This window comes from Aythya ferina (genome assembly GCF_964211825.1).
Source record: "Aythya ferina genome assembly, chromosome: 27".
Taxonomy (NCBI): Eukaryota; Metazoa; Chordata; class Aves; order Anseriformes; family Anatidae; genus Aythya; species Aythya ferina.
The window spans coordinates 570,748-598,067 of record NC_140310.1 but is presented as its reverse complement, the minus strand read 5'-3'; the positions used below and the strand labels follow the sequence as shown (position 1 = coordinate 598,067).

At 51.4% G+C, this 27,320-nt stretch overlaps 2 protein-coding genes across 3 annotated transcripts; both read right to left on the bottom strand.

The window, feature by feature from the left end:
• Positions 1–1,497: 1,497 nt before the first annotated feature.
• GMCL1 (germ cell-less 1, spermatogenesis associated) lies at positions 1,498–21,278 on the bottom strand. Its single transcript, XM_084499274.1, has 14 exons — positions 21,064–21,278; positions 19,972–20,095; positions 17,344–17,440; positions 16,467–16,564; positions 15,876–15,988; positions 15,194–15,259; positions 14,935–15,019; positions 14,637–14,727; positions 13,909–14,049; positions 9,507–9,576; positions 5,116–5,191; positions 4,170–4,315; positions 3,877–3,964; positions 1,498–2,910 (listed from the first exon to the last, which is right to left on the bottom strand). Exons 1-14 carry the CDS (start codon positions 21,261–21,263, stop codon positions 2,782–2,784), a joined length of 1,524 nt encoding a protein of 507 aa, XP_084355400.1. The 5' UTR covers positions 21,264–21,278; the 3' UTR covers positions 1,498–2,781.
• A 446-nt stretch (positions 21,279–21,724) lies between these two features.
• Positions 21,725–25,615, bottom strand: KCNIP3 (potassium voltage-gated channel interacting protein 3). Of its 2 annotated transcripts, XM_084499283.1 has the most exons (8): positions 25,477–25,615; positions 23,882–24,006; positions 23,735–23,804; positions 23,571–23,641; positions 23,010–23,117; positions 22,729–22,833; positions 22,593–22,655; positions 21,725–22,408 (listed from the first exon to the last, which is right to left on the bottom strand). In XM_084499283.1, the coding sequence occupies exons 1-8, from the start codon at positions 25,577–25,579 to the stop codon at positions 22,361–22,363; spliced, it is 693 nt and encodes a 230-aa protein (XP_084355409.1). In that variant the 5' UTR covers positions 25,580–25,615; the 3' UTR covers positions 21,725–22,360. The 2 variants fall into 2 exon arrangements, with proteins under 2 accessions (XP_084355409.1, XP_084355408.1); XM_084499282.1 differs by having other exon boundaries at positions 21,725–22,655.
• Positions 25,616–27,320: the final 1,705 nt, after the last annotated feature.

Below are 27,320 nucleotides of genomic sequence, written 5' to 3'. Positions count from 1 at the left end.
TCATCTCCTGTCAGCTGAGATGTAAGGAGGACCTGAGAGTTCACAAGGTACAGAGCTCTGGCCCAGAAGCAGCTGGCAGGGGGCAAAGCAGAGGGGGTTGTCCTGGGGTGGCTCGGGGCCACGTTGCCCCTCCCCAAGCAATCAGGATGTGCCCAGGCTGTTGGCCAGAGAAAGGAAGGTGACAACGTCTGGGTGCAAAATACCCCAAATCCACACATCCCCGTGCAACAGGTGCTGTGGTAAAACAGCGACCAAATACACTGGAATGGGGAACCTCGGTGCCCCACCTCACCACGCTCTCCTCCTCCCCAGCTAAAGAGGAGGAATCATCTCTTGGCACATCGCTTCTCTGGCTCTGGCAGAGGAGTGGGCAGTGATGGGGTGACTCCTGGTCACAAGGGAGCTTGGAACAGGAGAGAATCAAATTAATCACCCGGTGACATCCCTCTCAGGCTGTTGTCTTTCAAACCTGAAACAAAGAAAATGCATCTTAATGAGGACCTTGGCTCCGTGCGGGGCAGGGGGAGTTAAATAAAGCCAAAGACTGTCCGGCTGCTAGCAGAAATGAGTGACTGTAGATTCACCTGATGTTGTTATTTCGTGTTTACAATATTTATTTTTAGTAATTGACTGCAATGATATTATATATAGGCTTCCTTATTTTTGTACTTTTCATACCGTTTTCCTGAGTGTGGTGTTGTACTTCTCAGCTCCCCTTTGCCACGATTGCTGCTCCTAGTCAGTGACAAATAAAAAAAAAAGAGAGGAAAAAAAACACACCCATTTTCTGGGCTAAGTTGTGCTGTGTTTGGATTTCTGTGCTCCTGCCACTCCATAGCAACCCCTTGGGAAGGGCACCTGCACCACCAGCCCCATCCCCAAGCCCTGACCCTATCCCCTGGGACAAAGGACAGCACTGGGCAGGGATTTCTTCACCCTGACAGTCCCAACACAGCCAGGAGGGTGGAGGTGGGACCCGGAGACCTGTAGATCAAGGGATGGAGTCATCAATGTCTGGAAAAAGAAATCAACGTGCATCTCAGGCGAGCTCTTGCCCCATCTCGCCGCCTGCCAGGCAGGCAGGGCAGCGGGTGCAACCAGCCCCAGGAGCCAGCAGGCGTACGGGCAGAGCAGGATCCGGTCCTGCACCTTGCAACGGGGCAAGCCCTCAGCACAGAGCAGGAGCCCTCGGGCAGCTCAACCCACCAGCCAGGCCTGGAAAAGCAGGTATTTTAACGAACCTGTTCTCTTCCGGCAGTAACGAGCAGCCCAGATTTCCTTCTGCTGAATCAGTGACGGTTTTAAAAGCTTTTTACTAAAGTGCTCAAGCATCTAAAACCAAAGTCTGATGCTCTAGCAGATGAAAGCCTTAAAATTCTGCTCCTTGTCCAAAGAAATAAGAGAGAGAACGCAAGATTAGATGGAGAGCCGCTTCCACAGGAAGAGTCTAATAGAAAAATACAATTCCTGGCACAAAAGGACAGACACCAGTGAGTCTTCCACTTCAAGTCATTTATTGACAAGTTGCCACGTTTCTCCATTGTGCCTAATAATTTCATCCTTGTTATAAAGTACAAATGGTTTTATACTTTTCTGACATTAAAAAAATAGGCTACTAAAGAGGCAAAATTCCCACCTTGAGTCCAAAAATCCTGATGTAAGAATTCAAAACTGTAATAGTCAAACAAAACCCAACACACACGAGAAACAAACACAGTGTACCTCTTATACTTGACTCGCTCATGAAACCAACTCAAAGTGAATCCCTTGTTCCCAGCTCTTACTTCGGATCCTGTGACCTTGCTTAACTGATGTGAAGTTTGTGTGAACACATACTACTCAAAAGGCACTCAAAGGTCACAAGTTCCTGAGCTAAAATGGGATATATTCCCAATGTAACAGTTAAAACAAGTCACAAAAAAAAAAAAAAAAAAAAAAAACACGTTTAAAAATTGGTATTTGGTTTATGTGAGTACAGGAAGGATTCAGCAGAACCCTAGCTGAAAGCTGCTGCTGTGTAACAGACTCAAATGATGCTTAGTACATTAGATTACGTTCAGTAGGTGGAAAAAAATTCCTTTATGAGCAAATTTGCAAATTCACATGCTAAAAACAGGAAGAGAAAGTTTTGCTGAAATATTAAAAAAGGCAGATAAACAAGAAAGAGAAGTATCTATACGAGATGCAGTAATGGCTTAAAAAACAAGCAGGTTTGAAAGTCTGTCCAGTTAAATAACTAACAGAAGTTGACAGGCATCCACTACACAGATGTATTTGGCCCTCATGGAAAAGGAAAGGACCAGAAAAGCAAGCTGAATATGGACCTGGTATTTACAAACCAGTTACTTACAAACAAACAAACAAAAAAAAAAAAAAAGAAAAAAAAAAGAATAAACCCATCACACTAACTAACCATACATCCTACAGCGTGTGCTTAGAATTTGACAGGTAAGTTAGCGACGTCATTCACACAAATTCCCTATTTCCAATTTGGCTCAGTTTTTACCCAGAAAAAAAATAAGAGTGGAACACCTCTCAAACATGGAATGGCTGTTGTCTGAAAATGCAGAACAGAAACAAAAATGAATACAGGGTAACTAGTTTTGGCCTATATCACTTCTGGTCTTATCTTCAGATATGCATAGGAGTATACTAAGGCCATGTATCATTTGCTACAGTGTAAGGCCTTTTTGTTGTCAAAGCTCTGTGCGTCAGCAGGGCATTAACTTAAAGCAGGCATACGGAGTCCTACGAGTGCTACTATGTTCCACTGAAGAGGTCTCAGCTTTCCAAATTTTCCAGCAGTGCCTCACTGTCAGTCTTCTTCTCCGGCGACGTGTACAAGAAGTTACAGCAGATGTAGAGTGGGAAGATCAGCAGCCTGCTGTCCAGGTTCATTACCACCTGCTCCTGTAAAGCAAACACAAAGGGTGTTTGTACAGCGAGCAAAAACTTCCCTTAGAAGGAAGTACAAAGAGCACACAAGATGGATGCTAACAATCATTCTATAAATTTTAATGACTGTGTATAAAAAGATCAAAATATTAAAAAAAATAATCAAGATAATCACCCCTTTCAGCAGATATTTTATAACAGTAACACTGATAAGATGTTCTCAAAATGGTTGTAAGCCTTTGTCCTTTGTCCCAGTGCTGCCATCCTTCCGCATCAGGCATAACGAAACTGCAAGTGGCTGAGAAGACTTCCAGTAAGCTGGAGACACTTCTACCACTCTCGGTTTCAGGCAATTTAACAAACCAGGCAATCCTTAACAGCCCGTTCTGTAAAGCAAACTAGTTTGATGTTTGAATTCTTTTTGTTTTACTCTAAGAATTGGCTCAGCGGTAGCAAAACGGGTATATTTTCTTAAGAAAAGTCCTCTCTGAGGTTTCTGTTTATTTTTTTCTTGCATAGAATAATAAATACCACCCTTGAACAACATACAGACATTCTTTTAACAGTCTTCAGTTTACAATACAAGTCTCCTTAAATAAACTCCAGATTTGCCTCTAAATAAGCAGCAGTCTGATGGACCTATTATTCAGAAGGGTAATCGCACCAGTGCTGGAAGTCTGGGAAAGCGAGCTGCCATCTGAGCACGACACCAGCAGCAGGTAGTTTCGGCAGCACCATGGGAACTAATTTCATTATATCAGCACTAATGAAATCCACAATATCCTACTCTACTTACACTTCCTGCATTAGCTTGATCTTCCACTCCTATAAAAGCAGTACTTTACATTCCACATCAGCAACAAAAAGAACAGCAGCTCTTCAAAAGCACTCTTGAATTCTCAAATTCTCAGCTTTTTTTTTTTTTTAAATGCCTTGGACTCTGCAATTCAAGTTCAACAGCTCAAAAATCGACAAACATACCTGGTCTTTCTCTAGGGTTAGGATCTGATACCCCGTTGTTCTACTGCAAATAATTTTCCCACTGCTATCAAAAGAGGCTAGCCGTAACCTAAGGATATAACAACAGTTACGTTACTTAGTTTTCCAGAATTCTGTTTTTCCAGCACAAAGTTTCTCCCAAGGAGACAATACCATTTTCAAACACAACCAACTTCATGGCAGCAAAATTAAACGCAAGCACAGATGGAAAAACTTGGTTGAGGCAACAGGTTTTAGCACACACCACAGGGTCTGAATTGTTGGCTCTTTGTTACCTGAAGGCTATGTTTCTCCGAGGCTGCAGGCTGACTGACCCGCTGCATGGCTGATTGAGTGTATTCCTCTTGAAAATGATGTACCGGTTGGTGTACGTAACCAGGAGGTCGAAGCCGAAGTTGAAGCCAGTCCATCGCCAGCAGTACTGAAGGACAGAAGCAGAGAACAAAGCAGGCTGAGCGTTTGCTGCGACAGGCAGAGGACGAGCTGCTTGCCATCAGGTCAGAGGTGGGAACGGGGTTCTCAAACTGAGAGGAGCCTTGTGAACAGCCACCCGAAACATCAGGTGTCAGCGGGCAGCCTGGGCAGACTGATGACTTGGGAGATGAGCTCAGCAGCAGCTGCCTTCCAGACACACAAAGCATGCTGCACAAACACACACAAAATGCTTCTATGTCCTCAAAACCAGCGCCACAGCTCTGCACAGCACTTAGCTGCAGGTCCCGTTCACACCCAAAGCGCTCCTTTGAGCGTGACACCCTCAAGTTCAGTGCCTTCAGACTTTTCCTCAAGACCTTTTACCTAAAGACACACACACAGAAGGAATGCACAGGGGTTCTGACTCGGGCTTTTACACGTCAGATCTAGAAAGCTTCCTTTCCCACTCCAAAGAAAAGGCATTAGCGAACAGGGCTCTATTTTAGCCACGTGCATTTTACGAGTCCCAGATGACAAGTCACGGCAACATTCCCTCTCCTCACACACTGCAAGTTTCTCCAAACATGGGCCTGCTTGCAGCGCACCAGCACAATTAAGACACTAACTCCTTACTCATCTCACACACAACAAGCATTTTCGGCCTTCTAGGAAGAACAAAGGAATTTCTTTCACCTCCATTCCACCTTCTTGATGCAGGTTGACAATTAAGACCTACGTGTTTTGAAAATACCTAACATGTCTGAGACATGTCAGCTATGCACTAACTAAGCCGCACGCCGTACTTACATCACCGTCCTTTGCAAGCTTTCTACCACACCTCATGCTGTTTCCTTCCAGTTCCTCTTTATTTATTTCTTGAGGCCTGCAAAAAACAAAAAAAAACAGTTCATCTTTAAGGCGATTCGAACAGCTTTGTTTGTAACTTCAGCATGGGAAAGCTGAAGAGGCCTGAGTGACCTGGGCTGACCCCACACAACCGCCCCTGGTTTGAGCAGAGGCTTTGTGCGGGTGACTTCTCAGGGTCCTTTCCTACCCAAGTTACCCCACAAACATCAAACTACTTCAAACCTGCAACAGAGACGGGGTTGTTACGCCTCGGTTAGGCAGGACTTTACAAAAGAACCACTCCAGATAAGGACATTTTGTGTCTAGCTCTTGTAATGAATTACGCTCTCCACTCCCCCCTAACGTGCCCTTTCCGAAGGCAGCAGTCTGGCTTGCTGGGCGCACGCACAACCCGAGTGCTGCTGTTGGGCAACAGCTACAAGCTCAGCTCAGCAGCAGCACGATGCAGAAGTGCCCAAAGAGACACCCTGAAAGATTTCTCAAGTTGGCTGGTTATGCAACTCGTCTAAAAAAAGTTTACCCTCGGCGTTCGCAGCGCACTGCAAGCCTCTCGATTCTGCCCTCCCGTACAAACGTGGACTTTTTTCACCCAGCAGCTTCCACTGGTGCTCAAACACACTTCCTAGCCTCACAGATCCAGCCCAAGGAAAGTCAGTCGCAGTTTTCCAGGGGCACGGTACTCAGGGAACGTGAAACATGGTTACATCACTAACCAAATAAACAGCCGCTGCCAGAAAGGCCTGCAGTCAGGCTGATGAAACACGCCCAAAGTGAGGATATAAATCACAACGAAAGGCAACCCCCCACGTGCCTGTAACCCCCCGGTGTCACACAACATGCTGTCAGCCAGAGAAGCAAGAAGAAGAGCTGCATTTTTCTTCCTACTGTGTGTACACCACAAGAATGTGGCTGTAGCTTTTACAGACAAGCTTTTCTGAACAAACTTTACCTGTTTCTGTAAAATCTAATCCGGGAAGATTAAGTATTTTATGAACAGGTTAAGCAAATAAGCCAGTCATGTTAACCAAATTCACCCGAGAGCCTCCTGCGTGCTTTTTCCACATTGTCTGGCTGAACTGGTTATGTAGCTGACCTAAATCCAGTAACGATGATAAAAGATTTATTTCTGTTTAATTACTGACAGATTTCAAAAACATTCGTACATAATGCTCAGACAGACATTAGTATTCCCTCCTCAATTCCTCAAGCAGCCTCAAAAGATGCAAAACTTCCAGCTTTAACCACTTCCCCTGGCCTACTGCACGCTTAGCGAGCAGCCAAGTTATCCTATTTCCCTCTTAAACACTGCCAAAAGACCAGGGGAGTAGAAACAATCCCTGTCGCAGACCTCAGAGATGTCTCTCACAGCTGTCCCAGAACAAAGGCTAAGTCAAAATAAGTGATCTACTTGAGCACAAGGAAGAAACCTCGGGCAGCCACATTTCAAAGGCACAAAGTCCAGTATTATCCTATAAAATTCTCAAATTCTGAAAGAGTGAATAAAACGTTTAGTCCTTCAAAATGCAACCTACCAAAGCAGAAGAGGAACATCTTCTTTTCCTCTCTGTTATCAGAAGAGCAAGCCACAGCCCGTATTTCAAAGCACCCTAACCTCCCTGTAGTGGCAGTCTCCGAAGCAGCAGGTGGAATTACGGGGTGAGGTACCAAAATGGGGCCTCACTCCAACTCAGCAGGAGTCAGACCTCGCATTTTGTCCCATTTACCAAGTTTTCATCCTCACCTCAGTGGGAAAAAACACACTTGAGACAGGCAGGAGCTGTGGGAGGAAGGGGAGCAGAGCTGGGTAAAAGCAGGGCCTTCCAGAACCTTCATCCTCCTCTAGCTACAGGTGGGATAAACACCCAAACTATTTACTTTAACACAAGGAACAGCCACATGTCTTGCCCTCTGAGATGAGTTTTAACCACAGGCACCTCAGCAGAGGTGTCAGCACAGCTTGCCAGCAGCAGAGAGAAGCAGTCACAGGAGCTCGGGCGAGACTCGGCCTTGTCAGACACTGCACAGTCCCGGGGAGCGCTCTGCACGCACACATCTCCCTCCCACGCGGCTCCGGAGGGCAGCATGTTCAAAGACCGTGAGCCATTACTGGCTACTAAACAAACAGTAACCTGGACGCCACCTCAAACCAGCGAGTCCACCAGAAGCTGAGGTGCAGCGAGATGAAACGCTGCGTCTCACCCACCGCTCGCCGCTGCCGCCAACAGAGACCTCGGCGATGAAGGCCAGAATGAAAGGCTCGGGCGGGAAGGTACCTGCTCCGTGAGCGCAGCTTTCTCCCCCTGAGATTTGCAGTTGTAGCCTTTAAAAAAGCTGCAAAAGAGAAAACCAGACAAACCAGACAGACCTGGCAAAACACCCTGCGCATTCCAAGAGTCACCGAGATCGCCAGCACCGCGGCCGAGCGCGGGCGCTTCTCGTTTTGAGCCGCCGTGACCCCCGGCAGCTGCACTTCAGCTCGTGCAAGAGCTGCCTTTTCAGCAGCACGTATCGATGGCTGGCAACCCACACGGTCACACTGCTAACAGCAAAAAGCAGCAAACACAAAAAAGCTTATCTTGTGACTGAGTTTTGACAACTGTCGGTGCTCACTCTCTCGTCACCTGCGGTTTCTTATTGCACGTCAGCAACCTGCAGGCCAGATTTCCTGATGGGCGCCCATTTCTCGTAAAGTCGTTGATGGATCTAACAGCAAAAGGCTTCCCAAGACAACCGGCGTACCAGAAGTCAGCTACGACCCCCCTATCTGAAACTGCAGGAGCTGCAGAGGCTCAGAGCTCCGGCCTTCACCACTTCCTGAAGTGCTGCTGCTGCCAAAGAACCGCTGCTTAAAGATCTCGATCAAAAGACCCCAGCCAGAGCTCTGGGGAGTCGTTATCCTGCTACATGATTACATTGAACAGAATAATTTACGGAAATACCTCCTGTACAATACACAATTAAGCCATGGAAGACACTGCCACGGGGCTAAAGGGTGAAGTGCCTCAGCCTAAAGGTATTTAAGAACAGGGCTGTTGGGGGCTGGTCGCTCTGTAGGCACCCAGGCCTGACCTCCAGCTGGAAAACTCTTCATAGCTCACTGCCAAACGCATCCAGGTAGCGCCTGCTCTTCACTTCTACCACTCTCCCATCCTCCTGCACGTAACTCTGCCACGCAGCACTGCCACAGACTGCACAGCCTTTGGGTTCGCGTCAGGACACCGGCTCGTAGGCTCTTCAGATTGCGATTCATAAATTAAGCCCCGCTCTGCAATCAGGCGTGCTCATCTGAACGGCAAACGCTGGGCTAAGAGAACGGGTGGAAGAGGCTGTTTGTGGGTGTTTGAGAGGCAATAACACACACATCGCAGCCTCCTGACCTGACATTTGTCCTCCACAAAGCACACTGAAACCAAGGTCAGAAGACAAAGGCAGGAACAAGTTGCCCCGCTGCATTTCGCCACCGTTTTGCTATTTAGAAGAGACCTAGGAACCTGCTCCATGCAGCAAAAAGCAAGCAGAAGGAGAAGAAACAGCTCGTGATCCCCCACACGGGTGCAATACACGCCAAGTCAGCATGCCTCGCTGCCCAAGTCACCGGGGGCTGCAGAAACCCCAAGGGGTCAGGGAGTTAGAATGGAATACAGCCACGTGCAGACCTCCGAAGGGCACAGAAGCACCACGTGCTCGCTGGTGGCACGCTGTGGAGCTTCCTCGATGGCTACGAGGGAAAAAGCTGGAGGTGCTCGCAGCAGGGAGAGCGGTCAGCCAGATGCCAGAGGGGGAAGGCTATGAAATGAGACGGGAACGAGGTGAGCAGGGTGCTGAGCCCTGCTGGTGCCGAGCCCACACTCGCTGCACAGCAGAGGCAGGAGCAGAGGTGGGCACGCAGCCACCCCTGCACAAGCACGACGGGACAAATGGCCTTCTGTGCTGGCACGGCCGCTCGCCCCGCGCCACAGCCGCTGGTGCACCTCGCCCAGGGAGCCAGGAAGCAGAAGAGGAAAGGCAGCTTCTGCATCCACAGGACTTCTCCTAAAATCATCCTTAAAATGTAAACTAGATAAGCGTAAACCAACAAAAGAAAAAATACAGGAGAAAAAAAAAAAAACACAAACATTTACCTCTAGAGATATTTTAATTTACTGCGTAAAGGCCAGGAGGTCAGCCAGCCTGAGGAACAAATGGCTCCACGGAGAACAGTTTAAAACCAAAACATCCTTCCCACCACCCCTCGGTAATGTCAACTCCACACACTGAACATGGCAGAGTTTATACAAGAGGAAGGTTTCCAATTTAAGAAATAAATAAAGGAAATCCTGTAATATACCTACCCAATATCATTGTCTTGTTCTGCTCTGAGCATGGCAAACCACTGCTGTTTGTAAACAGAGGACAGCCATTCTAAAATTAAAAAAACATAAATGAGCTTGGTGTTGTCTTCGGAGCCGGGAAGGGGGATGTTCACAAACATTTCAAATAGAGAAATGAGGTTACAGTGAAATAATAAGCTTACGCCTGCTAACGGAGCGGCCTGAGCTCACCCACCAGCAGTAAGGGACTCGTGGTGTTTGCCTCCAGGCCCCGGCCACAGCAGCAGCAGCAGCACAGGTCCAATCCAGCACCTACCACCGAGTAGCTCAGCACAGCGTTTGTCTTATCGAGCACTCGTGACTGCCAGGAATTAGGCAAGCAAGTAGATTTTGCTTGACACGAGGTCCTGTCAAGCGGAGGAGCTCGCTGACAAGCCCCAAGGAGAACCACAGACTTGAAGGGACCTCGAGAGGTTATCAGGTGCAGTGCGGCTTCCTGAGCTGCCGCCACAGCTCTGCAGCAGTTGAGCAAGAGGAAAAACAAATGAAAGGGAAAGGAAGCAGTGACTCTTCCCAGATAGTGTGAAAAAGTTGCCCTCTGCTAGGAATAAACCTGAATCAGGGCTTTGAGCGCACTGGGAAGGTTTTATCGGCTCTGGTAACTTAGCAATTACAACCACAAGATAAAGCAAAACACAAATGAATAGTCTGTGAGTCAGTTACACACAAGGAATCACAGGCACCCAAAAGCACAGTGTGTGAGTCCTCAGGCGAGATAACAAAAGGGGCAAGTATGCAAGGTCACGTCCAAGAACAAGTTGCAGAGGAAGGGCTGCAATGAAAGGAACAGCGAGAGCCACCAGAAGCTTGGAACGAAGCACGTAGCTGATGAAGATGATAAAAGGGGGAAGAAGTGAGATCGCTGCTGAGCTCTCCTTAGATGTTCCCAACAAAGTTTTAAGCCAGCCCTCGCCCCGCTAGCTTAGAAAGCCAAGACTTGGACTCCACAGGATCAAAAAGTACAACAGAAGGTGTAAAAATGGCTTAAGGAGAACTACACAGTTAAGGAACAGAATGAGTGATCTAAAAGGGAGAAAAAAATCAGGAGGCAGGGCATTTTCTCTCTGTTCTTTAATATATACACATACAGCCCTCTTTTTCCCACCTGTTTCAGCTGCAGCTCATCTCTCAGCTCATAAACATTACGAGGGAAAACAGCACTCAGGAAATGCTCAGATGTGACCAGGTGGAACAGAAGGAGGAACGTTTCGCCCAGCAGACCCACGATGGACTTGTCTCTTACTTCCCCTCCGCACAAACAAGAACAGACCCTGCTGGGAGCCCTTGGTATGGTGTTGCAGTCCCTCCTGCAGCTTCCATGCACGTACAGAGCAAAAAGAAGGAACTGCACCATTTCTTTCCACTACTCCCCACGCCGTTTCTTTCTTTCCCTCCCCGAGAACAACAGCCTGGAATAATCTAGAAGGCCCACACGTCACAACACGGAGCAGCCAGCAGCTGACCCAGGTACAACACAACCACCCCCGCGCTGCCCGCTAGTTCTCTGCTCAAGAGGGCACCACCAAGACTTATCTGAGCCTCTTTTAATTGATGAGCAAAAGTTCCTCGTCTTACTACAGGTTTTGGCTGCAAGGAGGGAGATCAACGGATCACAAGGGCTCTCAAGCACCGAGCCCAGCAGCATGACTTCATCGTGCACGCAGAGAGCTGCAGGGTTTGTTGTTCTTCCCTCCCGTGCTCCCAGCTCCCTTGGAATTCAGGCTTTTTGTTCTTAAATTAATAATCAGAGGTAGAGCAAACACCAGAAACGCTGCCTGCACTAACCACACACTCAAAACCTATCAGCTGCCTTTCCCTCTGTGCGACTGCCAAGCGTCCAAGCCCCTGCTGCAGCATTTATCATAGCCCTGAAAATGTAAACATTTTGTTCTCTCCTTCCCTGTGACTACACGAAAATTGCTTTCTGCTTTTCATTAGGCACAAGCAATCGGCTTCACAATTGCAATTAAAACTGTAATGATTTAGGGATTGCTCTTGCTTTGACATGCACAGAAAGCTGGCTGCTGGTTCTGTGTGGAGACGATTACTTATCCCCAGAAGAACATTAAGGAAAGGCTGAGCACTGCCCTTCTGGGAAATGGTAACAGCAACACGAAGAGAAGGAATTCCAGCCTGACGCTGGCAGATTTCTGGTTCTGTTTTATTGTTTTTCTGGTTTTCTTTCTTACTCACAAGCCGACAGAGCCACTTCACACACAAGTGGTCTGCAATTCTGCCGTGTCATCAGTAAAGCAGGTGAGGGCTTACGGGGTCACCGCCCAACACCGTTTTATTTTTTGTTACAGAACGAAGATGTTTTGCAGCTGCATTATAACCTCTGCCAACATCAATCTTAAAAGCACTTAGCAGGGTGGATCGTATTTGCTTCCTAAATCACTTAGGCATATCGAGTATCCCGCAACGAAAGAACAGATCTGTTCTTCGGATATTTTTTTTTATGTATAATGTAAAATTTCATCACTTGCTGCCCCAAAACTGCCCCACCTGCTGGGCAGAACCGACCAAACCGTCCCCAGGCCGGCCCTCAGCTCTCCACAGCCCTCTGAAGTGCGCTGCCTCCCCCTGCTGGTCCCAGAACACTTTTTAAGAGACATTTGGAGCACACGAGTCGTGTTGCTCAGTTTTACTTTGTCATGTTTCAGGTAGAAGACAAGTCTCTTCTCCATCTCTTAAGGTATTAACCCGAGCCAGAACTGGGGCAGGGAAAGCCAGAGCCTTCAGGCAGCAGCAAATGTCCACATCCACTCCATCGAAAGCTGCCTGGTGAGGGAAGACTGCCAGCTAGAAGAGCAACTAAACCATTATTTCTGGCAGAAGACAGGATGCAGCAGCACAAGGGAGGCAGAGCAAGTAAAGGGACGCTCGCTGCGTCATCTCAGTGACAAGGAAAGGGTCAAATCATTTAAGAAGGGTCAAAGAATTTGATCAGGCCAGCAGGCTTCACAACAAACACCCCACTGAGCCCGTTTTGGCACCGAGGTATCACGGTGCTGCCATCCGTGGAGGCATGAAGGAAGGAGCCAGACTGAGATCAAGAAATCCTTCTAATTCTACAGGAAAGGAGCAGTGGAACTGAAAGACGGGTTAAATATTTACGGGTGGCAAAAGCCCAGAGCAAGCCCAGGGCTACAAGCACGGACAGAAAGAACGCGGATGTCAAGGGGGTGCAAATAATGAAGAGTGATAAACAGCTCAATAAAGCGGCCTTAATTGATGTCTGGCACCTGCACCTCCAGACACACTGAGGTGCAGGTGAATGGACAGGTAGAACAGGGGCAGACACAAAAAATCAAAGTTGTGTAAAAGACACAGAGGGAAAATAAACCTGTCCTGGAGTTAAGAAGCAAAATTTAATGCTAGAAATCAACTATGATAAGAAAATAGAATGAAATATGGAACAAAGATACAAGGAGGCAAATTCCAAGGCAGAGCATCAGAAGGCCACTGCTACAGGGAGCACGTTAAACCGAGAAGAAAAACGTGGGGAGGGGGCAGCTGCTTCACAGGATAAAGACAGGAATGAAAGTGGGAGGGCATTTCCAAGCGAGACCCCAACCTGGCAACTCGTTTCCAGCTTTATTTGTCCGTCAGCAGCCAGGTTTGTGCAGCCTCCAAGAGCAAAGCCTGCCTGTGAGCTCAGACTTCAGCAGCAAGGCGAGAGGGGGCCTTTTGATTGCTTGGTATCCACTGATAATGTTATCAGCAGGAAACTACAGCAACATGTACGTGGATTTCCATTCTACAGGCTTCAAAAAGCACTGGGGTCTAGAGATGGGATATAACTTACACCAGGCAAAGTGCAAAAAGAAAAAACCAAGAGCAGAGGAGTTACCTGCCCTTTCTCCTTTAAAAATATCCTGAATATCTGCTAGCAAGTACCATTTGCCTTTTGAGATGGGAGAAGAGCTTACAGTGTCCTGTGTTTTTGTTTTCATCACCAGGAATTATTCCAAAACCTATTAAAAACTGCCCAACTCTTTTTAGAAAGACACTGGCTAGAAAACAACTGACCTACAGCAAGTTTTGCTCTCTTAAAAGGATTTTTCTTTCCACATCTGGGTCTCTGGAGTCACTTAAACCCTGGTAATGCACTGAGTATTGATTACAGCACATTCTGATAACCTGACAGACTGACAGAACACTTAACACACCTACGTATGCGCCTATTAAGACTTTTATGCATGTAAATATGCAGCTTCTGCTGAGTCTGCAGCCACAATTTAGGCTTTGAAGACCAACCGGGAAGCGATGAGGCAAGGCAGCGCACCCGGATCTCCCCGGTTACTCCGGGGGAAGGCAGACGAGAAGCACAGGGAACTCGACCAGCTGGGTGCTCGCTCACCTGAGGGTATGAGGGAGTCTCTCTCGATAATTCGTGCCGATGCCAGGTCACTGATGATGTACTGCAGCCTCAGGTGTGTGAACACAGACAGGAACGCGTTCCCCTGCTCTGATTCCAGGAACGCAATGTCATCCTCAAAATCTGCAAGGCAGCACACCCGGATTACAACTTGCTTTCCTAAGTATCTTCCAGCTCCTATTTCTGTTTGGGTTTTAATTGATTGGTCTGGCAGACAGGCTGAAATGGCTGGGGTTGGTCAGCCTGGAGGAGAAGGCTCCAGTAAGACCTTAGAGCAGCCTGCCAGGACCTAAAGGGGGCTGCAGGAAAGCTGGGGAGGGGTTCTTTGTCAGGGACTGTGGTGACAGGACAAGGGGGAATGGCTTTAAACTAAAAGAGGGTGGGTTGAGATTAGGTATTAGGAAGGAATTCTTTGCTGTGAGGGAGGTGAGGCACTGGGACAGGCTGCCAGAGGAGCTGTGGGTGCCCTGGAGGTGCTCAAGGCCAGGCTGCATGGGGCTGGGGGCAGGGACTGGGGGCAGGGGCTGGACAGGATGATCTTTAAGCTCCCTTCCAACCCAAACCAGCCCACGATTCTTTGGCTGCTGGCAGAGATGAGCCTTCCCAGAGCAAACAGGGGAAAGCCTGGAGGCAGAGGCAGGCTGTCACATTTTACTTCTAGCCCACGTCTGCAGCAGCCCAAGGCCACACAGGCAATCCACCCGTCCTACCTTTCCTGCGCTTGGCAAACCAGGCATCAGCTTCGGACAGGAGTTGTTTCAGAGACCCGTTCCAAGAAGGCACTAGCTGAAGGAACATCCACTAGGTGAAACAGACAAACTCAGTAAGCCCATTGGAGATTTTTTAGAAGAAGTAATACGTTCATTATCAAAGGGACATTTTCATAATGCAGTCGTTCCTACAAGACTTTGTGATGCCCCCTTAAATACCTGCAGTAAATACCAAAAGGGCTAAAACCTGTAGCAGCTGCTTTATGAAGCTGACGGAGCACAACCCCCTGCTGAGTACCTTTTTGAGGGCAGTATACACGTCCATTTCCACTTGCATTACAAATAGGTTAGAAGAGCTGATCAGCTGTTTCATGAGGTTTATGCTGAAAAAAAAAACAAAAAAAAAAACAACATTGTAAGAGTTCTGTGAAACAGCACAAAGACAAGAAAAGTTAGGTAATAAGCGTCAATAGCCTAGGAAGTTATGTGCAGTAATATATACTTCAGGAAAAAAAAAAATGTACTTTATGACTGAAAGTTAACTGAAGCCTGAATACCTGAGTTCTTTGAAGAGCTCAACACTCTGGTGAGTCATCAGGTTATTCAAGAGCCATTCAAGGCACCTGGATTAAAAGCAAGGAATTAGTGCCTTTGGTTTTTTCCTACACACACCAACATTTCTGCAACAGCTGCTCGGGCTCCTCTAGATCACGACACCTGATTTCGCACAGCAGGGATGCCACCCACTGGATCAGTGTTCCCCAGGGTACAGCAAAAGCTAAACTCAAAATTTAAGAACTCAAAAACTACCACAAAAAGCCCTGATTCACAGCAGAAGGAAGCAGTTAGCTCTAACCTCAGCACTCTGCTCCCAACCACGTATTTATCCCTCCCAATTAAGATAAAGTTAACCTTCCATTTTTAATATCAGAGCAGCTTCGCTCTAAAGCGGTCTATGATCACAAATACTATTTTATTGCTACACTGAAGATAAAATAGATTGTATTTACTAATATGCTTCAGTAATCAACTCATTTACAGCACAGGGCAATCGATCTACTACAATCTACAGTAATTTTAAGGTAGATGATTGTAGTAGAAACTGGAAAACTAAATGGGATGAGCAGAGCTCAATTCAGACAGCTTTAAAAAAACAGAAGTTAACATTATTTTACTGTTTGTAACTTTACAATTCTAATTAGCAGCGTACAAAGCAGCAGGGAGAAAGTAAATTCTTACTTTTTCTTCACAGAGTCTAACCCGTATGTCCCTGCTGAATTATAATAACCACACACAGTTTTTGCATTAATGGTTTCCTTCATCGTTTCACCACATTGCTGGATTAAGCCATCCTGTGGAGACAAAAAAATAACCACAAATATTCAAGGTGTAATTTTCCAAACAGGAAGTGCAAGAGATTATGCAGTTCATATGAGTTTTCATGCCTGAGCTATTTACCCAAATCACACGCCCCACAGTGACCTGTGCAGCGTTATCTAGATGATTCCCCAGAAAAACAGCTTAAGTTTTTCTCGAGGCTCTCTCACTTGGAAGAACAGCTTGATGAATACCTCCAGGGCAGAACAAATGAGCTGGGAAAACCTACTTTAATCTACCTCCAGATACGATTCCTCCAAATCTCACTTAATATTCCAACCGAGTCTCAGCCACAGAGTTTTGAAACAAAACCAGGGCATTGTGTTTGGCTTTCTTTTCCACTTATTATACGAGAATTATGCGTTTATCTGGCTGAAACAGAACGTGTGTGTGTGTGTTACGAGCTGTTTGTCTGACAGGAGAGCACACAAACACCGCGCATTTATTACTTACAAGCTGCAGCATGCAGGCTGCTGCTAAAAGTGCAACTACTCGACTGGGTTTTATTAACACATCGTCTCTGTACAGCGAGCCGAAAGCCACCTGTAGAGCTGAAAAAAAGCACAGCTGTCAGACAAATGCAGGACGTTGAACCTGGAGAGCTGAAAGAAGCCTGAAATACAACCACGGCACTCGAGTGCACGCTCTCTACGACCGTACTTATTTGCTCTTTAGCTAAAAAGCTAATATTTACCAGCCAAGCACACACACACACGGTACACACAAAACACACCATTAACTAATGAAATACGGCCCATTTCACTGTCTCAACAAAATATCCATCCCAAAATAGCTGCCACGTCACGTCACGGAGCAATGCAGAGAGCAATAAAGCCAGATAAGAAGAACCTACACCTCACGATCCCTCCGTGCAATCGATCAGCAGTGTTACACAGAGATATTCCTATCACATTAAACATTTCTCTGCAGTTCTTCTGAAAAAAACTCTGCTGCTTCACTCCACAGGGCTCGGAAGCGCAGGAAAACGTTTTGTCAGCTCGCCTCTGTCCCCTGCCAGCACTCCACTCAAGAGCTTTTCAGGAGCTGGCAGACGAGGAGGCGATGTGCTCCACCGCTGGGGTTCCCACAAGTCACGTACCTTGTTCTCAAGAGCTCCCTGCTGCCCAAACACCAAGGCGAGCTCCTCAGCAGCAGGCACCAACGTGAGCTCAGCCCTACCCGTGACCCAAATTCAGCTCAAAACCAAACGAGCACCGCACTCTCTCTCTCAAGTTTCTGACAGTTTTAAATTTCTGGGTTTAATTTTCATTCTATTTGTCAAATTCGAGCTAACTGCTACCTTCAGGTGAAGATAAAGGCTCCCCCTTACCTTCTACATCAATATTATGGTCAGGAATCTCCAGCTCTATGACGTTCATGCTCGATTCTCTCCATGATCCGCTGAACATACTGGAGAAGTAGCCTGACTACAGGAGGGGAGACGAGAGATACAGACCTCAGCTAAGAGATTCCGTTCAGATTAAAACACCCACAGCAGCACAGAACCCAAACCGTTCCCGTTTCCCTCTACGCCAAACAAAAGGCATTAGGGGAACATTTCACAAGCTGAAACATTCCGGCACACTCGAGAAAGGGCTACGTGTAATTGCTTTATTTCTGAAAGTGAAAACGCATCCAGAAAAATTGGACCGCACGGCTACAATCAAAGTAAAGAGCTTTAGAGGGCCAGAAAAGCCACATAAGCATTTCTCCTACAAACCACAGCACCGATGGGGATATAATTAGTCCAAGAACTAAGTCCTTAATGTTACCGGTGGGCAACAAAGCCGGCAGGCATCAGGGAACGCCAGTTTGGGTATTAAAGAGAAAAAAAAAAAAAAAAAAAGCATGCAAGACATCCAAATTAATGTAGAAGGCTGTAGTCTCGTACCAAGGACAGACACACACACCACTTATGGAAATATACCTTTATGATAAAGCGCAAGGCATAAAAAACTAGAATTTGATTGGTTTCCGTCCAAATGAAGTGAAATACACTGCTCTACTAGGGCTCATGACTGTCCTCAGCGGCAGATGTGCGCATCCTGAGACTCTATCACTCCCTGAAGTTTACCTGGGAGATCAAAAAGATAAAGTCTATTTGTGCCGTGCCGCATTCCCTGACCTCGTAACTCAGCGCTTCAGCTCAGGGCAGGAGCAAATACCCGGTTTTACCTGGAGATGGAAATATTCCTACACCTTCAGCACACCCCGCAGCGCTGACGGCACACACCACGCTACGCTCAGAGCCAGGATCACCTCGCCAGCCACGAGGCTACCTCAGCTGTGCCACGCAGAGCAGCTCCTCGCTTTGAGGAAGAGTTTATTATTTTAGCGAACAGCGTAAGGAAAAGGTAATCCTTCGTTTCTTAGCTCTGTCAGTCAGGAACTTCAGACACCAGGGAGACGCTCAGAGCCAGCCTGCTCAACCAGGCAGACGAGGAGACAGCTTCATTAAGAGCAATTTACAGAGGCGTTTCTGACCTCCAAAACTATTTCCCAGTGACAGAGCATCAACTCCAAGACAAACCTAACTTGTAAGAACGGGAACTTAACTGCAGAGTTCCTCCTCGCAGGAGCCTCGTGCGCAGGAGGCCTCTGCAGAACAGCACTGCTGCTTTCAAAGCCTGGTAGAAGCACCCAGGATGTGGTTTAACATCACCAGCAGCCACTCACACCAGGTTTTGAGGAGCAACTTCATGGATTTGTGCTATAGCACCAACAGAACCACAACAACAATTAAAACCACCCATAACTATCAAAGGACTAACCAGCAGTGTGTCTATCCTGTTTGAGTCTGCCTGCTCAGTACGCTCACATCCTCCCTTTGTTGGCTGTAGATCAAAAGGGAGCTGGCAATCGGGGCTGTGTACACCCTGACAAAGCACACCCTCTCTTCCATCCAGAGATTGGGGCTCTCCTCCCTCATTCATGCTCTTTAAAACACTCTAACATGTGCAAAACTAAAGGCTTTCTCCTAGAAGAGCACAGTGGAACTTCCCCACCATGGCTGACGTAAGGAATTGTTGTACCTGCACCATATTTGGTTAATAAAAGAAAAAAAAAGCCAGAATTCACTCCTGCTGTCATTTGTGACACCAGGAAAACTGCACCCAGCCGACGAGTGTCTCACCCTGACACCTCCTCGTAGCTCAGAGCCCTGCGCTGTTTGGCTGCAGCTAGCAGAGAGGCACACACATCTTCAGGTAGAGCACCTGGAGCTGTTTCCTCTTCTGGCTCCAAATAAATTGCTCCCGAGGCCAGACTCCTGCTTTACGGGTAGTGCTGCAGCCGAGCGAGAGGCTCCGAGCCAAAAGCCAAGCTTTGCCCCCACTTCTGTCCCAGGAGAAGCAGCCAAGGAAGCACTGCGCAGAGAAAACCTGGGCGATTCATACCAAAACCCAGAGCAGGGCACAGCACGTGCGGCGTTCACACAGACCTCCCCAGGTTGCTCGAGGGCTGCTCTGGAGACGCAGCCACAGCAGAGCCCCTGCGGGTCCCTCCCTGAGAGAAGCCGAATCGAGGCGGGGGCTCTACGAACAAACCCCTCCTGGAGGCGCTTTGCTTGCTCTGCAGTGACAGCAGCCTCACGGGAGCCCCCCAGCTGCTCGTCTAACAGACGAGAACAGGTTCTCCGGACATCAAGAGAGAACTCCCAGCAGTTTTCACAAAGGCCTGGCCATGGTTAAAGCAAGCAGGTTCGAGAACTAACAGCAGAAGGGAGCTGAAGAAGCCGTTTGCAGGCACAGAGCCACAGCCACGCTCCCTGAGGTTGCTTCCCAAAGCCCAGCAAACAGTGCTCGGGGCCACCACAGAACGAGAGCGGAGTGGGAAACACAGGAAAACAGACAGGAGCAGGAAAACCTCCATCCGTGTGGACTGCTGTTATTTTGGGGGTTATTTGGGTACTGTTTCATTAGCCGCCTTTATCGCACCTTGCTGTAAGCCAGCAGCTCACCTGGCACAGATAGATCTTGTGCAAGTTCCACTCCTCCCCCAGCGCGCAGATCTTGATGTCACTGTTCTCGCCGTTGAGGAACAGCGTCTGGTAGATGTACTTGGAGGTGCTTTTCAGCTTCTTCCTGCTCGGAAAAGCAAACAGAGGCACGCTCCTTGAAAACCCCCTGTTACACAACAACACTAAGCAGAGCACTTCACAGTTTGGGCTTTTTTCTTCCCAAAAAGCTTGACCCTACCCCAGTTTGTCCCCGCCCCCAGGTGCTCCCCAACAACCTCCCCCAGCCCTTTTCCCTACCCCCCCTTTTTGCACGACCTCCCCGCAGCCTCGCTGGGTCCCCACGCGCCCCCCAACCACAACCCCTCAGCCCCAAACCCTGCAGCAGCCCCTGCGCCCCCCACCTCCAGTCCCTCCTGCAGCAACCCCCAGAAGGAAACCTTTAAAAGGACCCAGAAGGCCCCCCCTTTAAAACACCCCCAAAGCCCCCCCAAGGGCCCCAGAAGCCCTGAGCCCCTCCCACCTTCCCCACAAATGCCCCAGAACCCCCTTTAAAAGGCCTTAGAGTCCCCCCCAAAAGTCCCCCCGAACTTCGGACCCCCAAAAGCCCACCAACCCACCAAAAAGCCCCATAACCCCCCTCCAAATACCCCCAGAACCCCTCCAAAACCCTCACACGCCCCAAAACCTCCAAAGAGGCCCCAGAGGGCTGCTTTAAAAAGCCTCAAAATCCCCCACAAAACCCACCCCCGAATTTCTGACCCCCCAAACACCCCCCAACCCACCAAAAAAGCCCCAAAACCTCCCCAAAATTCCCCAACCCCCCCCAGAATGCCTCCAAAGGACCTCAGAACACCCCCAAAGCCCCCCAAAACCCCTGAGAACCCCCCAAACCCTCCCAGAACAACTCAAAGACCCCAGAACCCCTGGACACCCCCCCAAAGACCCTCAAAACCTCCCCAAACCTCCCCCACACCCCAAAAAACACCTCAAAGACCCCAGAACCTCCCAGATCCCCCCCAAAGAGCCCCCAGACCCCCCAAAGAACCCCCAGGCCCCCCAGAACCTCCCCGAGCCCCCCAAACCCCCCCGGACCTGCGGGGGGCGTTGAGCAGCCGCTCCTCCCGCTCGGCCTCCCCCTCGCTGTCGCTGTCCCCGACCCCCTCGGCCCCGCCGCGCTTCCTCTTCCCCCCTCGGCCCCCTCCGCCGCCGTCCCCGGCCCCCGGCGACGAGGAGGAGGAGGAGGAGCCGCCGCCCCGCCGCCGCCTCAGCACCCGGCTGCTCAGCGAGCCCATGGCCGCTCCGCCGCCGCCTCCTCCTCATGGCGGCCGGGCGGCGGCGGCGCCTCAGCAACGGCCGGAGGCGGCCATGGCCCCGCGGGCTCTGCGCATGCGCGGCGCGACGGCGGGGAGAGGAGGTGCGCATGCGCGGCAAGCGAGCCGCGCGTCTGCGCGCATGTGCCGGGGGGGTGTGACTGCGCGCTTTTCGCTTTGCGCATGCGCCACCGCTTCGCTCCCCTCCCTGTGCTCACTTCGCCCTATGCGCATGCGCAGCTGCCTCTGCCCTCTCCCTCTGCTCCCCCTCCCTTTGCACCCCCTCCCCTTGCGCATGCGGAGGGCTGGGGTCGGGCTCCATGATGGAGCCAGGCTCCATGGAGGGCTTGGCCTTCCTCCTCCTCCTCCTCCTCCTCCTCCTCCTCCTCCTCCTCCTCCTCCTCCTCCTCCTCCTCTTCTTCTTCCTCCACCACCATCACCAATAAAATGTCCGTTTCCCACCCACCCAGAGACCCCCCTGTCGCCCTTCCCAGACAGCCCAGCTTCGGTGTAGGTGCCCACTTGCCAGCCCCATCTTTTGGGGGAAAAAAGCCGGAAAATGGCTTCGCCTCCGTATGAGAGCCACCCCTGGTGGTGGTGGAGGCATGCAGCTGGGTGCTGGGTCCCTCAGTGGTCACCCGTTGGTTTATTTAAAGAAAACAAACAAACAAAAAGAAACAATCAGCCCACGTGGATTTGCAGAGGGTTCCCGCCCTCACCAGGACATTTTGGGGTTTTCGCCCCCATCCCCTCCCCGGGGCCCTCCCCACCGCCCCGTCCCCAAAGTCACTTTTATTTTTTTTCTGTAAATCCTCGAGGTGTCGGTTCCGGTGCTGTGACAAGGTCTTCTGCACCCCTGGCCGTCCCCTGGGGCAGGGAGACCCTGCTTTGGGGAGTTCTGCCCCAAAAGTGGCTGGCGGGGGCGGCTCTGGCTGCTCAGGTGGACAAGCCAGCAACGTTCTCACTTTTAACGTTTCCTGCTTATTTTGAGTGTTTCTTGCACCTTGAGCGTTAGGAGCCTCACGTTGTGTCTTGAAGGGGTCAAAACCGATCCTCCCCTGCGCCCCGCGGCAGCGGCTCTAGATGGTGTTCTCGAAGATCTGCATGGAGCTCATGATGTCCTCATCCTGCAAGGGGCGAGAGGGACAGGTCGCAGCCCCCAGGCCCCCTGCTGGGACCTGCGCTTTTGTGTCTGCCCCCCCAGAGGCCTAAAGGGTGCAGCCTCCTCTCCCCCCAAACCCATAGGGACGTCCCTTTGGAGGGGACGAGGACGGGGGGTGAGGAGGAAGAGGTGGCACCGAAGCCCCCCACCTGCTGGCACGTCTCCAGGAACTCATCAAAGGTCACCACGCCGTCCCCGTTCCTGTCCATCTTCTGCAAGGGAAGAGCTCAGTGGGGGACGTCCCCGTCCCCGTCGGCGGCGTGCCGGGGGAGAGGCCAGGCTCACCTGGAAGAAGAGCTCCACGTGCTCGGCGGGCGCGCTGTCCCTCAGGGCGGGCAGGGTGCAGCGCCCCATCATGTCGTAGATGGACTTCATGATCTCCAGCATCTCCTGGGGAGGGCACAGAGCGGGGCCGGGGTGACAAAAACCTCCCCAATCCCCCCCCATGCTCCTTCCCAAGGAGGCCACCTCCATCCCCCAGCCCTGTCTCCCTCGGTTTTGTCCCTTTCTGGATGTCCCTATGGGTGCCACCACCCCCGCCGCCCCCTCCTCATCCCCCGGGGCACCTCCTTGGTGATGAAGCCGTCCTTATTAATGTCGTAGAGGTTGAAAGCCCAGTTCAGCTTCTCCTGCACCGTCCCCCGCAGCAAAACGGAGAGGCCACCGACGAAATCCTGCCCGAGGGACAGTGGCCGTGAGCGGTCCCCACACCGGGACACGTCCCATCCGCAGTGACCCCCTTCCAGACCCCACAAAAGGCTCCGCAGCGCGGCCATTGACCACGGGGACTTCTCCTATTGATCCCGCTGCTATTCTGGCTCCTATCTATTTTTAATCGCCTGGGATGCGCCAGCCGCTGCCGCAGGCTCCCCGCAGCCCCCCGGCACCTGCCGGCGACGGGGCTGCGGATTTTCGGGGGGCACCACCATTTGGACCGGCTGATCCCGACCGTGCAAAGCCTCGCCAAGCCCCTGCCCGAGCATCCCTCCTCACACGGCCCTCCCCGGGACTCCTATCTGATGAATCACGCTGCTGGGCACGCTCGCATCGAGCCCAGCATCCTCAGCACCGCCGAGGGTGGTGGCACCGGCGTCCCCCTGCGGCACTGGTGTCCCCCCACTGCTCACCTCGAAGCAGAGCGCCCCGCTGCCGTCGGCGTCGAAGGCGGTGAACAAGAAGTGAGCGTAGGCGCTGGCATCTGCAGAGGGGAGACAGGGGAAGTGGGGGTGTGGGAGCACCCCGTATTTTTTTTTTTGGGGGGGTGACGCCACCCCGGGGTGCCCCCACTCACCGCCCTGCGGGAAGAATTGCGCATAGATGAGCGTGAAGGTCTCCTCGTCCACTCGGCCACTGGGGCACTCCTGGGGGGGCAGAAGGGGCACCAGGTGAGCCCCACGGGGCTGTGGCCGCTCCCTGAGACCTTTCCCTGGGCACTCACGCTCTTGAAGCCGCGGTAGAGGGACTGCAGCTCCTTTTTGGTGAACTTGGTCTGCGCCTGCAGCTGCTCCAGCCCCTCAGGTTGGTGCCGCACGGCCGAGAGCTCCAGGTCGCCGTCGCTGCTGTCTGCGGGGACGTGCGGGGCTGAGGGGGCCCCCCCGGCTTTGGGGGTGAGCGCCGGGACCCCCATGGTCCCCAGGGAGGGGATGTGATGGCGAGAGCATCGCAGCACCCCGCACCTTACCCGCCTGGACCTGGCTGTGCTCGGGAACAAACCTGGAATCCCCCAAACCTGGCAAAACCTGGCAGCTCTCCCCGTTGCGATGAGGAACTCACCCGGGGCGGCTCCATCGGCTGCTAGCTCCGGGTTTCACCGCCCGGGTGAGGAAACGGCTCCGTCAGCGCTTGGAGGGCTTCCCAGGAGCTGCTGGACTGTGCCCGCTCTGGCAGCGTGATCCCGGAGCACCCCAAAGCATCCCGGAGCATCCCTGGGCATCCCAGAGCATCCCGGAGCATCTCCGAGCATCCTGCAGCCTCCCCAGGCATCCCAAAGCATCTTGGAGCTTCTCAGAGCATCCCCACGTGTCCCAGACCATCTTGGAGCATCCCCGGGCATCCCAGAGGATCCCAGAACATCCCAAACCACCCCGGAGCATCCCAAACCATCCCAAACCATCCCGGAGCATCCCCTGCCCAGGCTCCCACCCGCACCGCGTCCGCCTCTCACGTCCCTCTCCCCCCTCCCCGGCTCTCTGCGCCGTCCATGCTGCCGGAAGGTAATTAATAAATGATGCCTCGTTAATGTTTCCAGCCCGGGAAGCCCCCGCGGAGCCGTTTGATGCTGAGTGGAGTCAGCAGGAACTTCGGGATGGGGAAGGTGGGATGGGGTTGGGGAGAGCCCCGGTAATGCCGCGTGTCCCCAGACTGGGGGGGGACACCCTGGGGACCCCCAATGGGCTGCACTGGGGGTTACTGGGCTGCCGGGCTGGGGTTGGGGTGTAGAGGGGCGGTGTGGAGCCCCCTGTCCTCCTGGCTGGGGTGGGATCGGACTTGGGAGTCCTCAGAGAGACATTTTAGAGAGGTTCGAGGGGTCAGTGCGGGATTGGGGATCCTCAGCACCCCATCTCAGGGGGATTTTAGGGGACCCTGCAGGCTTGGTGGTCCCCAATCTGCCATCTTGGGGGGCTTCAGGGGTCAAGGTGGGCTTGGGAGGTCCCCAGCACCCCATCTTGGGCAGGTTTGGGAATCTGAGGGGGCTTCCCCAGCAGCCAGCCTCATGGGCTATAGGTTAGTATGGGCTCAGAGCTCCCCAGCACCCCATTTGGGAGGGTTTTGGGGGGTGGTGTGTGCTCAGAGCCCCCCAACAGCCCATTTTGGGGGTGCTCAAGGGGAGACCAGGGCCGCAGCATGCTCAATGGGGCTGTGACGTGGTGGTGAAGGACACCCCAAAACCTTCGGGGTTCACCACGGAGGTTCCCGGAGAGGCACCCACACCACCAGCAGCCCCTCCACGAGGAGCATCCCCGGGGTCACGTCCCCACCGTGGGCACCCCAAACCACGTCCAACCCCAGCCCGGGGAGGGGGCCGGGGGTTACCTTCGGCGGAGATGGGCTCCAGGATGCCGAACTGCTTGAGGACGGCGATGAAGAGGAGGATGACCACGGCCACAGCGCACAGCTCCATGCCCTGCATGGCCATGCTGGGCCGGGGGCACCCCGGGGTGGCGACGACAGCGGCGGCGCCTTCGGGTGCTGCGGCGGGGCCGTCCCCTGCCCTCCGCCCCCCCGGCCCTGCCCTCCTCCCTTGGCACGCACCCACGCCTTCGGACACGGTGCTCGCCCTTTTTTCCAACAGTCTCTCGCTTTTTCCAATACTTTCTCCCTTTTCCCCAATACTTTCTCCTTTTTTTCCTATACTTTCTCCTTTTTTTTCCCAATAATTTCTCTTTTTCTCTAATAGTTTCCCCTTTTTCCCAATACTTTCCCCCTTTTTTTTTCCAATAGCTTCTCTTTTTTCCCAATACTTTCTCATTTTTTTCCAATAGTTTCTCTTTTTTTTCCAGTAATTCCTATTTTTTCCTGTAATTTCTCATTATTTTCCAATATTTTATCATTCTCTCAATAGTTTCTCATTTTTTTCCCAATAGCTTCTCCTTTTTTCCCAATAGCTTCTCCTTTTATCCATTACTTTCTCCTTTTTTCCTCGTTCTTTTTCCAATAACTTCCCCTTTTTCCCAATGCTTTCTCTTCCTTCCAACACTTTCTCATTATTTCCCATGTTTTCTCCCTGTTTCCAACGTTTTCTCCTTTTTGCCAGCAATTTCTCCTTTTTTTTCCCAATAGCTCCTCGTTTTGTCTATCTTTCCACCTTTTCCCCCATATTTTCTCTTTATTTTTTCCCCATATTTTCTCTATTTTTATTCTTTCCCAATATTTCCTCTTTTTTTTTTTTTTCTGCATTTTCTCATTTTTCCAATACTTTCTCCTTTCTTCCTTCGAAACACAGCTGGGGGGCAAAATGGGTGCTTCCTGTCTCCCCCCACACATCACCCATGGGTGTCCCCTTTGCCTTGACATCCCCCCCCCCCCCCCCATTAAAAACACACCAAAAAAAAGGTTCCTTCACCCCCCCAGCAGACGGAGGCGGGCAGTAATTACCCCCCAGCAGGGTAATTAACAGCCCCCCCTCACAGCCCGGTGGCTGCCAGCAGGCATCGATCCCCGCCTGCAATATTAACGAGGGCGAGCCATTACCGCCGCTCCCGCGGGTGCGATGAGCGCAGCGCGTGCTCAGCAGAGCATGGCCGCACCCGCTGCGGGGCCAGGGCTTCGTGCCCCCATGGGACCCCCGAGGATGAAGGGGGAGCCAACTTGGCAAGCACCAAGTTGCCAACACGCAATTAGCACGGCGAGGGCTAACGAGCCCTGGTGGGGGAGCGATGGGGATGAGTAAGCAGCGCAGGGAGCGGCCGCTGGCACCGGGCCTGGGCTGTGCTGGGGGGGGCACTGAGTTATGGGGGAAAACTGAGTTATGGGGGCACTGAGTTATGGGGAAACTGAGACATGGGGAAACTGAGGCACGGTGTGTTTGTGGGGACTTTGGCTGTGTCTGTCCATCTGTCCGGCACCAGGACCATGCCACCACGTCACTGGGGTTATGGGGACCTGTCCCCATGGTTGCGGGCCGGCCACGATGTCCTCATGGCCCTGGGGACGCGTCCCCACCGCCATGGGGCCTGGCCTCAAGCAGCCCCATGGCCGCCCTCACCCGCACAGGGCCCGTTGCTAAGGCCAGGCCCCGTTGCTAGGGGCGTGGCCTCACACGGAGGGCGTGGCCAGTTGCTAGAGGGCGTGACCAGTTGTTAGGGGGCGAGGCCTCGATCTCAAGGGCGTGTCCGGTCACTGAGGGCGGGGCTCGTTGCCCCGGGCAACTCGCGCCC

What these genes read in the sequence shown, in the direction of transcription:
- KCNIP3 (XM_084499282.1), bottom strand. Translation starts at nt 25,579, where the DNA reads ATGGCCATGCAGGGCATGGAGCTGTGCGCTGTGGCCGTGGTCATCCTC. An exon ending in GGAGCCCATCTCCGCCGAAG is followed by an intron (nt 24,007 to 25,476) that starts GTAACCCCCGGC and finishes ACGTCCCCGCAG; the next exon opens with ACAGCAGCGACGGCGACCTG. An exon ending in GCGGGGCGCTCTGCTTCGAG is followed by an intron (nt 23,118 to 23,570) that starts GTGAGCAGTGGG and finishes TCCCTCGGGCAG; the next exon opens with GATTTCGTCGGTGGCCTCTC.
- GMCL1 (XM_084499274.1), bottom strand. Translation starts at nt 21,263, where the DNA reads ATGGGCTCGCTGAGCAGCCGGGTGCTGAGGCGGCGGCGGGGCGGCGGC. An exon ending in GTTTGCCAAGCGCAGGAAAG is followed by an intron (nt 14,050 to 14,636) that starts GTAGGACGGGTG and finishes GCTGCCTTGCAG; the next exon opens with ATTTTGAGGATGACATTGCG. An exon ending in AGACTCCCTCATACCCTCAG is followed by an intron (nt 9,577 to 13,908) that starts GTGAGCGAGCAC and finishes TTTTAATTTTAG; the next exon opens with AATGGCTGTCCTCTGTTTAC.